Source organism: Protobothrops mucrosquamatus, unplaced genomic scaffold (assembly GCF_001527695.2).
Source record: "Protobothrops mucrosquamatus isolate PMUCROS unplaced genomic scaffold, P.Mucros_1.0 scaffold420, whole genome shotgun sequence".
Classification (NCBI taxonomy): domain Eukaryota; kingdom Metazoa; phylum Chordata; class Lepidosauria; order Squamata; family Viperidae; genus Protobothrops; species Protobothrops mucrosquamatus.
Genome location: NW_015386749.1, coordinates 837,311 through 850,535, shown reverse-complemented (window position 1 = coordinate 850,535; position 13,225 = coordinate 837,311). Strand labels below are relative to the sequence as shown.

The following is a 13,225-nucleotide window of genomic DNA, read 5'->3' as shown; positions in this document are numbered from 1 at the left end:
TTTCCTGGTATTCCAGGGGATAAAGGAGAACCTAAACCTGGTACTGGGCCTCCAGGAAACCCAGGACCTCAGGTATAGAAAACTGATGATAGTTTCCTTGTATCAGGTGATGTTTCTTTGTTGGTCTTTTATTTACTCTTTTATTTTGTTGCTACATGCTAGGGTAATCCAGGTCTTCTTGGAGAGAGGGGAAGAAAGGGGGCAAGTGGATCACCAGGCCACCCAGGTCTTATTGGAGTACCTGGACTACCTGGAAACAGAGGGGATACTGGTTTACCAGGAATTACAGGTAAAATAGAATGGTGACTTCAGTCTTTTGTTGGCCAAGCTTGGTGGGTTGAGGGTCGTAAGTGGCCAATTCACAGACCTGAGAGATTAGATTTATGGATTATCTTTTTTTTCCCTTTGCTTTTTAATTAAGACGTACTGTTTTGGAACTCATCCTATACGTTTCATGTTTTTTCCTCAAAATGTCAGGTAGCTGTACTATATCAGTTTTTGCAATCTTGATTATGTTAGGCTATGGAGGTCCTGTTCTTTCTGACAGATAAAGCAAAAATGACCACGAAGGCACACAGCCTCACATCAGGATGGACAAGATGGTCCTGCAGTGGGCTGAATCTGCAGATCACCAGCTTCTCTTAGGCTCCTCCTACAAATTAGAATATCTGTGTAGGAATTTGCATCTTGTTTTCTGATGGAAACAACCACTTTCTTGCCAGATCACTTTGATTCTGCTCGTTTCATTGGAAAGATAGTACCAAGAGGAAGGCTCCATTGTGAGGAAGGGATCTTAAAAATTATTACCAGTTTCTGGTCTCAGAATCAGGGCAAGAAGAGCGTTTGGCTGAGCCATAAAGTAGGGCATTTAATTGTCTGTGCTAGTTAAGCACTATGGAGAACACATAAGTACTTATATTCAATGAAGGAAAAAGATGGATCCACTTCGCTCCTTTACAATACCCTTTAAAATTTTTTGTCAATGTGTTATATTCTATATATAGGACAACCAGGACCTGTGGGTAGTAAAGGTAGCAAAGGTAACAACGGACTACCAGGACAAGATGGTGTTAGAGGACCTCCAGGTTTGTAAATTCTTAGACTCTTTTTTTTTCTGAACATTCCCCAGTTTTCACTGTTGAAACACACAACAATTTATTTTTTAACTAGTTTTATCTATCTAAATAGAGAGCATGAAAGTCTAAGAACCTATTTTAACTCTTCCAGGCTTTTTTTATCTCTTATCCAAAATGGAAATATTTCTCCTGTATAATATGATTGAGAAGCACAGGTGGATTATGAGCCATAATGCAAAATGCAATCCATCTGCCATATATCATGTTGCATAGATGCACAGATGCAGAGCTTTGCAATCTATAGAAGCAGTGAAACCAAATTAATTGAACATGTAGCATACTCGGTGGTGGGATTCAAATATGTGAACAACCGGTTCTTTGTGTGGATGCCGCTTCTGGAAGTCCATTCTGGGCCTGGGCAACAAAAAATTAGCTACCGGTTCTGCCGAAGTGGTGCAAATCAGCTGAATCCCACCACTGAGCATACTGATGGATTTCTATACTGTCTTCTCTAGTTTGATATCATGGCTATTAGGTGGAATGGATTTCTTATTGGTAGAATATGGCATAGCTGAACTGGCCACTGCTGGAGTTGTTTCTGTATGTAACTGCTGATAAAATCTATGTACTGCTCTTCTTTTTTTTAATCTTCTAAATAATATCTAGACACTACCAGGGAAAAGAATATGGAACAAATAGTGAGGGTTGCTCCTTACTGTTGTCAGCTTGCTCAAGCTGTTTCTTCTTCAAGTTTTATCAGTGAACATAAAAGATGTGAGCAATATAAGCATTATTAGTTAGCAAAGACTACAAGAGTGGTCAACTTGTAGAGAGCCATATTCCATGAGAATAGTATCTAGGAAAATCCCAATAGTAGAGGAATCTAAAACATTAGGTGGAACTAAAACAAACATTTCACAGAGCCATTAATTCTGTCTCTTTTCTCCTATTTTTTTTCTCTTTAGTTTTATGTCACCTCTTTCATTTCTTCTACATTTAACAAAATACTGTACACAGAAGAAATAGAACATTAATCTAAATGAAAGGTTTTCTTCAGTTCCTTTTGGTATTACACTGAGGGCTGTAAAAAAAACCAGTAGGCCACACGTTTCCCACTCCAGATTAGAGTGATTTGGTAGAAGGAAATAATATAGTTCAACAATAAGAGCAGCATAGTTTATTGTTTGGAAAAGAGCTGTCCTAAAAGTTTACTAGGAATTGTCCTGAAAGCCAAACATGATATTGATATTATAGAGCCGTGGTGGCGAACCTATGGCACGTGTGCCACAGGTGGCATGCAGAGCCCTCTCTGGGCATGCATGCCGTCGCCCCAGTCCTAGGCCTTCAGCTGGGTTTTATAAAACCTTTTCACTTTAGGCCTCTGCCGCCGTGTGCAAAAAAAAGAGATTCAATCGATCAATTTCAGCTTCTTGCGGGGGAAAAAAAAGATCTCGCAAAGTTGGAATTGATTGATTGAACTTTTTAGTCCCACCCAGTCTGCCCTTACCACTGCAGCCATGCCCACCCAATGGGCCACGCCCAGTCAATGGGCCACACCCAATCAATGGGCCACACCCAGCCAATGGGCTATGCCCACCCGGCACCCGACGATACATAAGTGGGTTTTGGATTGCAGTTTGGGCACTTGGTTTCTAAAAGGTTCGCCATCACTGTTATAGAGCTTGCAGTCTAGGTATTCACATGTCTGTGATGAAGAACACCTGGAAAATAGTCTACTATTTGTATATTTATCCTGTCTTATAATTCAGAGACATTATCAACCTGTATTCTAGAAGGAAGCACAATATACCTTTTTCTACAGTGTTTCTAGGACGAACAAAATTTGATTTGCAAGTATCAGTGTTTTGATATCTCTAAAAATATATTTATTTTAGTGGTTTAGCAAACTACTCTCCCATTATACTATTTTTGTACCATGATATTAAGCAATGTGGCTTTTTTCATTTTCAGAAATGCATATAAAATATGTCTTTAAAATTTATTTTCCTCAGGTCCAGTTGGATGGCCTGGTGAAAATGGATTAGTTGGTGAAAAGGGTAATCAAGGACATGATGGTACTTATGGTCCACCTGGAGAAACAGGAGCACAAGGTTTTTATAATTTTGAAATATTTTTCATATTTTGACAAAATTTGTTAAATTGGGATTGTGATATCACGCCAAAATTATTTTCATTGCTGACAAATGCTCATATTTAACTTAGTTGCTTAACCTTTAGGAAGACTATTTAAAAAGAATGGCTACTAGTTGCACCTTTGCTAATTTTTAACCACATATTTTTATATTGTACATTATTTGAATTGATTGTTATTGTTGTCAGATACTAGATGCAAAACTGTTTCAAGTATTTTGGCTATTTCTCATTATTTAGCATATTGCAAAGATGATAAGGAACATAAAAATGAGATTTCATTTATTCTTAATGCTGTATTTTTAAAATGTACAGTATTTCAAATACTTCTTGGAACAAGAATTTGAATCAGTTATATATTTATTAATAGCAACTTGGAAGTACTTTGTAGCAATGTGGAAATCACAATACGTATCAGCCATGTTAGAACTATTTAAGCAAGTAACTCCTTTGCTAAATAAATTTATCAAGAAATAAAGAGCATTATTGAATGAGTTCATTAAAAATAGGTTTTGTTTATGAATATTTGGCATCTGAATTTTCAGAATAACATTTAGCCATATTTATTATTAATACCATTGTAATATAGTGCCTTTTAAATTTTATTTTACTTTTGAAATATAAAATACATTATTATCATGTAGGTTCCCCAGGGCAACAAATTTCTGGCCCTAAAGGACTTCCTGGACCTAAAGGTAAAATTATACTGCATATCTTATTTATTTTATTTATTTTTAACCCACGTTTATTATTTTTACAACTCAAAATGGTGAACATAGTCAAGACACCTTTTTCTTCTATTTTCCTCCCAATACAACCCTGTGATGCTATAAATTCATAATATAGAATCTGAAAAATCTTGTACACTATATATAATAGCCCGGGAAGGGCAGTGGTTAAAGTGCAGTATTGCAGGCAAACTGTCCATAGCCAGGAGTTTGATTCTGACTGGGCTCAAGGTTATCTCAGCCTTCTGTCCTTCCGAGGTCAGTAAAATGAGGATCCAAATTGTTGGGAGCAATATGCTGACATTTATAAACTGCTTAGAGAGGGCTGTAAAGCACTATGGAATAGTATATAAGTCTAAGTGCTATTGCTATTACTATATTATTAAATATATATATATATTGTGACAACAGCATGCTTTTCTTTTTCACCAGCTGGATTTCCATCCCCACTAAGGTTAACTGAAATCTAGTTGCATAATAAAATTTCTTCAAGTTTGTAATAAGAAAATCCAGATCAGAAAGCTAGACAATTGTTTATTATTTGCATATATTTTATAAAACACGTTTGATATATTGTAGCCAATAATTGGGTGGATACTACAAAAAGAAAAATAGGGCTTTTTCAGAATTATTCCTTCCATTCTTCTAAAAGGAATAATTATTCTTATGAGGGATAATTGCTATAAATAATCTTTTTGGTACCACATAACCACAGTTAAGGATTTCCTGAATTCCTTAAGACAGCAGATAGTGCTAAGGTATGTATCACACACATAGACTTTTGCCTATGTTTTCTTTTCATAGAGTTAGTAGTTTTATTTTGTCTATTCTAGAGTTGACTATATGCTACAGGTTATCCTAACTGGAAGAGACAGGATAGAGAAGCTGAATATAAATGCTTCAGGATTTCTAGGTTATCTACTCCTTGCTGATAGATCATCACATCATCTGATCAGAAATGTAGTAGCATTAATGGTGATTGTTACAAAGAAAGTAATTTCTAACTCATAACATCTGATCCAAACTGGGTTATATATCCAATATTATAATTCCTGTATGTGGAAAGTAGATTGTATTACCAGAAAGTATATTCGTGGAAAATAAACTGCATACGTTGAAAGGAACACATCTATGGAGTAATGATGGATACAGTTTATATTTCGTGACATCACTAGCTTGGGATTTTTAGAATGTTTGGAACACATCATAGTACCCTTAAAAATATAATGATCAATATGTTCTTAACTTTGATTAAAATATTCATTCCCAAGGTATCAAAGGAGATATGGGAGTAGCTGGTTCTCCAGGACTACACGGCATTAAAGGTGTTATGGGAGACCAAGGACCTAGTGGATCTCCTGGTTTACCTGGACCACCAGGAATTCCAGGAAAACCAGGGACAATACTTAGCCTCAAAGGAAATAGAGGTCCTCCTGGCCCAGATGGAAATCCAGGTAAGAAGCCATTAATTATACAAGAACTTTAGCATTTGTTTTGCAGCAACTTATCATTACTACAAAATAGATGCAGTTATTCACTTCTTATCCCTGATCAGATTCATCATGAATTTTTTCCTACTTTCACTTTAGGTGTTTTCCCCCTCTTCATTTAGCTGTCTTCTGTAGGGAAGACATTTGGGAGCATATGTACCAACTGTCCAAACATCTCTGCATTTAATATAGAAACATAAGAATAGCCTTGATGGATCAGACCAAAGCACTTCACGTCCACCATTTTTTCTGCATATTGGCGGAAATGTATTTTTTTTCCCATTTTCTTTCCTGCAAATGTATTTGGAGACAAAATACAGCCAACCTGTCTTCAAGACTACTAGTGCTTGATAGATTTGTCCTCCATTAACTTATCCAACCCCCCTGTTAAAGCCTTCCAAATTAGAGACAGTAATTTATGAGAGTTGTGGGCTATTGTTTCAATGACAGGTTTTGTCTATGGCATTCTAAGGAACTCTCTCCCCTGAGGTACCTACAATATTAGACCAAAAGCATTTGGCCTGTTGTGTGTTAAGTGGGGTGAGTGGGTATATTCTTCCTGGCAGCTCCCTGTGGAAGTGGACCTTGCTACCAACTTTGCAGATTTAAAGTGAAAAGTGTCATACACACATAGCAATTTATTAAGGAGATAGAAGAGATAAAAATATGTAGGCATATAATTTTACACAATTCTTGGTTAATATACTATTCCCAAATGCATGTACTTTGAAACCCCCTGAAACATAGGTGTTCCTGGTAGCCCAGGACCTGCTGGAGTCCCAGGCTACGGCATAAAAGGAAACAAAGGTGTCCGAGGAACTGATGGAATTCCAGGCCCACCAGGAATGAAAGGTGATGATGGCCCTCCTGGTATGCCAGTAAGTTAAATAAATATCTTTTATTAGTCATTTATTGATTTTATATATTAGCCTTGCAACAATGCAAAATTGTTGATGAGGAAAGCTTTTACATTTTGCAAAAATAATTTACCGTAACTTGAACAATCAGTTTTTGGCATTGATTAAAAAACCAGGAATTTTACCATGTTTCATTTTTTTTAGCTATCAATGCAGAATTAGTGGGTGTATTAGTGGGTGTCATTAGGCTGGTGAATGTCCTAAGATTTTTATTTTTTATTATTTGCTATTTCACTCATAGATGGAATAAGCTATTTCATTCCTGTTATAAATGGGAACAGGGAAGCTCAGAGCAAATACAAAAAGAATTTTCATCCCACGTTCATTGACCTATGAGTGTTTAGGATATGGGTAATTTTTCTTCTATTGAGGCCCTCATTTTTCTCAGAATAATATGTCCAATACTAAGGAACTTAACTATGCTTTTATTTTGTTGCATTTAATTGTTAGGAAAGATAACAGGTTCCAAAATAAAATTGTTAAGAATACATGTAGGTATCTATACAGAAATATGCCTATTTTAAAATTAGAGATGGATTAAATAAATAATTTAATCAAAGAATTGGTTTCAGTGCTACTTTTTCTTTTAGTGAGAAAATAGGAATATAAGGCCAGCAATGATAAGGACTGAGTTTATATTCTCCAATTTTCCATTGGCAATGCTTTTGGTTGCTCGAGATTGTTTTTTAAACTGATGTTCATTCTCTCTCTGCCCTACTTATAAAATTTATTGAAGGCAGGTTTAAATATTTTTACCCTGATTTGTAGGGAATTGAGGGTACACCTGGCTATCAGGGCTCTGATGGTGAACTTGGCTTTCCAGGATTACAAGGAATAAAAGGTATTTTCCTATGTTGTCTAATTCTAGAATGCCATATTATGTCACTTATATATCCCACATCATGAATGAAATATAAATTGGATACTGCAGATATTTTTCTGGACTAATTGTTTGAGTGTTGTCCCTTTATTTTTAGCTCTCAATAACCACAAAGATTTTTCCAGGATGATCTATAGGGGCTTGGATTACTTCAATGGAGCTATGATTTCTTGCAAAGATTTTACAAATTAGATATAGAGAGCAGCTTGTCTATTTCCTTGCCATTTTTTTCATGAGCCCAAGTCTTAAAAATGAACAAGACAGCAAGATAAACAGAAATTGTCACTCCAGCTCCTCATTATTGTCACTGCTTACATGCTACAAGAGATGGTGTGAATAGGTAGGGCTTTTTTTTGTCATAGAACGCCCAGAACAGAGTTCCGGCACCTTTTTTGGATGGAACCTTGTAGGGTAGGCAAAGCGGGTTGTATGACGTGTGTGAGTTCCAGCACCTTTTTTTTTTTTTTACAAAAAAAACACTGTGAATAGGTATTGTCCTTGTTGTCTCTGAAATCAAGTTGGATTGTGTTTTGCACTACTTATAAAGTAGGAACTAGCAGGCAAAAAGTCTTAAATTTAAACTTAGATTCTAAACCTAGAAAGAGATCCACACTAATTACAAAAAAAAAATAATCAAAATGTATTTGACTTAAAAAGAAAAAAAAGAGATATACTTCAAAAAGAGGCAAAAAAGGTTGTACATTCTTGCTAGTTGCCATGGAGATTCTCAGCCAGTGATCTCAAGGAGTCCATTTGACTATATGGGATTGGATCAAATTAGGAAAATTTCAGTATAAAATTAACCTGTTTCTCTCTTGGATGAAATCCAAAGATTCTTGCTCTGTGTCTCATTCTTGTCCTCTTTCTTGACAGGGCTGGCCATTAAATGTAAAGATTCAAAACAATATTGCTGGCACTATAAAAAGTTAGCTTTACTAAAATCTAAGAGATTTCAGTAGATTAAAGCCAAATTTCCACAATAAAGCGTTTAGCTGTGCTATGCATGTAATAACTAGTTCAAAGCTTCATTTTAGATCAATGGTAAGATTATCAAGGTGAGTTTAAACTAAACTCCCAGGTTTAACTAGGCAATTTTCCCTTCTGAAACAGATTTATTCTTAACTTTGACCTTACTCAAAGCTACTGTTAAATAAAGATCTACTAAAATGTAATGCAATGATACCTATATGAATAACAATAATAAACAATAACATTTAATCAGGCTATTCTTTCCCTCTTGAAATACAACTTTTTTTCTATGGAGCACTTGCCCCATTGATAAAGGGGTCTTAAATACATAACAACAATCACATCCAAATGCACTTTATTTTGGCTTTAAGATTTCCCTAACACTAAAGCTAATGCAGAATTGTGCAGTTTTGCTTTTAGGTAAAACAGACTAAGGATAGTTTATTATAATTGCATTAAATAAAATTCATTGATTTTTCACTTTTTGCCCCGTGTTTTTGTTCTTCATCTTGTACTGATTGATATTTTACTCTGTTTCATACATGTTCATATATATTGTCCAAAATTGTTTGGGCTCTTATGTAGCTCAGTGCAACTGCAAAGCTCTTATTGCATGCATGCTGAAATCCATTAGCTCTGCATGCAGTTACTGAAGAAGAGATAAAGTTGTCTTTTGTAAGGGTTGTTCATAAAGGGTTGAATGTTCTTTTCATGCAGTGTGACAATAGCCCACTTTCTTGTCAGGCTCCACAAGAATATGTGTTTTTTTTTAACCTATCAATCTCTCACATCTGTAGGATTTTTTGAAAAAGTCCTCCTGGACAGCATCTAATAGAACAAATTCCATTACACCAAATTGTGGCTGACATGTGGTAACTAATTAATTAGATTTCAGGTTTTACTGTACAAAAGAGTGTAGCATATATAATATAAACATGACCCCTCTAATTTCAGCTTGTGAAAGCTTTGGAAACATTTCAAGGATACATGTTGTCTCTGAAACCAGTATTTCATAATTGTTTGGCTTGGAGATCTTTACCTATATTCATATGTTCAAGACATGCTAGGCAAAAGTATGCAATAACTGGCCAACATAGATATTTGAGCAGAACAATACTGTACTGAATGTGCATCTTTATGCATATTTCTTTGATAATGGACCCTACTAGACTACCAAAACCAATTAACATCAACCTCTTTCCCCAAAACTCTGCCCTCATAAAATTAAATAGACTAATAAATTGTGTCTTGCATTCCCAGAGTTAGCTTTATGTGAGCTTTATAGAATTCACAAGTATTCTTTGACATCATAATCATGTAATTACTGCCTAATAGTAGACTCTTCCTTCCAGGAGAAAAGGGCAATCAAGGACCACCTGGACCAACCGGAATAGCAGGACCTCGAGGGCCAACAGGACTACCTGGTAGCAAATATACTTGATCTATTTTACTTAATTGTCTTGGATTTGTAATGATAAATAATTGTAATTGTAAAGAATGGCAATTAATCTATAATGGTAATGGTATATAAATAAACAAAGAACACTTTATTTGCTTGTATCTTCATTACTAGGCCAGCCTGGACCATTTGTGAAAGCAGTTTCTTTCCCAGGAAGCCCAGGACCTGCTGGACCTCCAGGAAACCCTGGAAGCTCAGGAGATCCTGGTCCCCGAGGGTCACCTGGTCCTCCAGGTACATACTTCCTTTTCTCCATTTCAATGTTTTTCAACCTGATCAACTTGAAGATGTGAGGAACCTCAACATGCTGGCCAGGGAATTCTGGGAGTTGTCCAAAATCTTCAAGATGCCAAGGTTGAAAATCACTGCTCTATTTGATCTAGTCCAGTGATGGCAAACCTTTTAGAGACTGAGTGCCCAAACTGCAACCCAAAACCCATTTATACATCGTCGAGTGCCGGGTGGGCGTGGCCCATTGGCTGGGCGTGGCTGTGGTGGTAACAGCAGACTGGGTGGGACTAAAAAGTTCAATCAATCAATTCCAACTTTGCAAGACCTTTTTTTCCCCGCGAGAAGTTGAAATTGACTGAACCTTTTTTTTTTTTGCACACGGCGGCGGAGGCTTAAAGTGAAAAAGTTTTATAAAACCCAGCTGAAGGCCTAGGACTAGGGCGACAGCGCACGTGCCCACAGAGAGGGCTCTGAGTGCCACCTCTGGCACCCGTGCCATAGGTTCGCCACCACTGATCTAGTCTAATGTGGTGATTATTGCACTGAAGCAGTAGGTATGAGCTTAAATGGACTCCAGAAGATGGTAGAGGACAGGAAGACCTGGAGGAACGTTGTCCATGGGGTTGCAATGGGTCGGACACGACTTCACAGCTAACAACAACAACAAAAATTAGAGCTCTGGCTGGGCTGCCTTTCTGTCATTTTGCTTGTTGGGGAATTCAGGATCTATGCTGGAAGAACTCAGAGACAGAACACCTACATTTTGAAGGTGATTCTAGATGAAATACAGGAGAGCTAGTTTTACTGGCAGTTATTTGGAGCTTGTCTTACAATGAGTTTGCATCAAGTCTCCTCCAGAATGTTCCCTTCCTTTTAGGTATGTTTTAAACATATGCTAACATTTTTTTCTTCTATTCATCAATCCAGGACCTCCTGGTATAATGGGCCAGTCAGGCCGTCATGGTATTCCAGGTAGAACTGGACCACTTGGACCCAAAGGAGAAAAAGGATTTCATGGGCAAAAAGGTACTTTAATAAGGAGTGGTGAACTTAATACAAGAAGACACAATGAAATATTTGGGTTTTGTCTTGTACCTGGCTATTATAATCATGGAAATATTGTGTATACTTTGCACAGAGTTTGTAAGTGGACAGAGTCACAAATATTTCTAATTGTTATTTTTTAAATTAATTTATGCGTAGGTTTACCTGGATTGCTTGGATCTCCTGGTATAAAGGGACTTCCTGGATTCCCAGGAAGCTACATAACTAGTCCAGTGAAAAGAGGTTTCATTTTTTCCCGGCACAGCCAGTCAACAAAAATTCCTACATGTCCATCTGGGACAACACAGATCTACAGTGGTTACTCTCTTCTTTTTGTACAAGGAAATGAACAAGCACATGGACAAGACCTCGGTAATTTTATGCTTTATTTTTTCCTTAACAAGGTATCTATAAAGTTTGCTGTGCAAAAGCAAGCATTTCATGTCCTAGTTAAAATAACATATCCAACAGTGCCAATTCTAAACAGAGGTCTTAATTGACAAATTCCCAAAGAATTGTGGCTATATCTGCGTTTTAAGGATGAATCTTCACTCTGCAGCACTTTTCATGGTATAGTAGTTAGTATATATATATATGTATTGTCCAGATCAAATAACTTTATTTCTTAATGAGAGTTTTGGTTAAGAATAACTGCCAGCATAAGCATTACTGTCTAATTGCTTTATGTACTGTTTTAAAACTCTATAAGCTGGTTATTTCAAAATTCCTGAGAAAACACCATGAGAAAAAAAGCATGTTGTATCATTAATAAATTTACATATTTTCTAGCTATTTTATTTTAATCTATGTCTTCCAATTTTAAATTCAACATTGCCTTACCCAGAGCAAGGATAATTCCAAAGGAATTAATCCCAAAATATTTTCTCCTCCCATAGCTTTTGATACTTCCCTATTAAAAACCTTTGTTACTCCTTTGTTCTCTCAGATTATTTTTTTCAGAATTGTCTCTATTATATCATTTACTTACATTATATGGATTTATATACAGTGATATTATAAACATCACAGCATATCTATAACAAAATAGGATACTTTATTGAACTCACTAGAACTTCTCTTCTGAATCATACAGGTACAGCTGGCAGCTGTCTTTCAAGATTTACTACTATGCCCTTTTTATTATGTAATACCCAAGCGGTCTGCAGATTTGCTTCTCGCAATGATTATTCCTATTGGCTGTCAACAGAAAAACCAATGCCTGCAGATATGGCACCAATTTCTGGAAGAGCTTTAGAGTCCTATATTAGCAGGTAACTTTTCCTACTTGATTCCCCTTCTAATTTCTATACAGTTATTTATTTGATACATATCTTTATATAAGAAACACTAAGCAGATAAACTATTGGTTTCCAAAAACAAAATCAAGATGCATAAGTGATTTTGTAAAAAGACAAATAAAGAATTAAATATTCCATTTCTGTGTGTTCTGCTGGCTACCTGATTTATCAGCTCTTTTTTTCCAGCCCTGATATAACATTCTGCCGTTCACTCTCACCTCATGGCTTGGAGTGCAAAAGTTTTTGAGTGGCAGTGATATATCTAAACTAAGTTTTCCAAGACTATCATTAAGAGCAAACATATCAGAGAAAGAAAATGGAAGGCACTATTATGCTAAAAATTCATTTGTATGCAGCAGTTTGTTTCTCCCTTTTCTTCAGGATACACTTGTCTCTCACTTTGTAGATGCGTTGTCTGTGAAGGTCCAGCAATGATGATAGCAGTCCATAGTCAAAAAACTTCAGTTCCATCCTGTCCTCAAGACTGGGAATCCCTTTGGAAAGGCTTTTCTTTTGTTATGGTAAGAAGATAGATAGATAGATAGATAGATAGATAGATAGATAGATAGATAGATAGATAGATAGATAGATAGATAGATAGATAGATAGATAGATAAGATGTACTGTTTTTTGTTTGGAATAAATAATTCATTAGGCAAGAGATTAAAAAAAGAAGTTCTGAAGGTGCTCAATCAAAATGATATATTTCATTTTATTAAGGTTCATTATTGGAGTGCTGTGGGGGGGAAAGGTGCAGTGCTAATTAATTAGATTCTTGAAATCTATCTCACGTGTAAGCTGCATCTACACAACCAACTTATCTCCCCCTCCTCTCCTGTCCCTACTGCCTCCAATTTAAATCCTATGTCAGTCTTGCCATTCTATGTCTCTTATGAAATGAGCTGCAGCTCATGCCTTCTAATAAAATGTGTTAGTTGGAAAAGGTGCCCCAGATTCCTAACAGAGTGGCTGGCAGCTTTAC

General features: G+C 36.2%; 1 protein-coding gene across 1 annotated transcript in view; it reads left to right on the top strand.

The window, feature by feature from the left end:
• COL4A3 (collagen type IV alpha 3 chain) overlaps positions 1 to 13,225 on the top strand; it is a gene marked incomplete at its 5' end in the record, with an annotated part of 23,678 nt that overhangs the window by 7,251 nt on the left and 3,202 nt on the right. Inside the window, 13 exons of the mRNA XM_029284206.1 lie at positions 163 to 289; positions 1,005 to 1,085; positions 3,089 to 3,187; positions 3,872 to 3,922; positions 5,227 to 5,409; positions 6,193 to 6,323; positions 7,131 to 7,203; positions 9,564 to 9,635; positions 9,785 to 9,904; positions 10,829 to 10,927; positions 11,105 to 11,317; positions 12,039 to 12,216; positions 12,650 to 12,764. Of these exons, the coding sequence (XP_029140039.1) occupies positions 163 to 289; positions 1,005 to 1,085; positions 3,089 to 3,187; positions 3,872 to 3,922; positions 5,227 to 5,409; positions 6,193 to 6,323; positions 7,131 to 7,203; positions 9,564 to 9,635; positions 9,785 to 9,904; positions 10,829 to 10,927; positions 11,105 to 11,317; positions 12,039 to 12,216; positions 12,650 to 12,764 (1,542 nt within the window). The remainder of the gene's footprint in view (positions 1 to 162; positions 290 to 1,004; positions 1,086 to 3,088; positions 3,188 to 3,871; positions 3,923 to 5,226; positions 5,410 to 6,192; positions 6,324 to 7,130; positions 7,204 to 9,563; positions 9,636 to 9,784; positions 9,905 to 10,828; positions 10,928 to 11,104; positions 11,318 to 12,038; positions 12,217 to 12,649; positions 12,765 to 13,225) is intronic.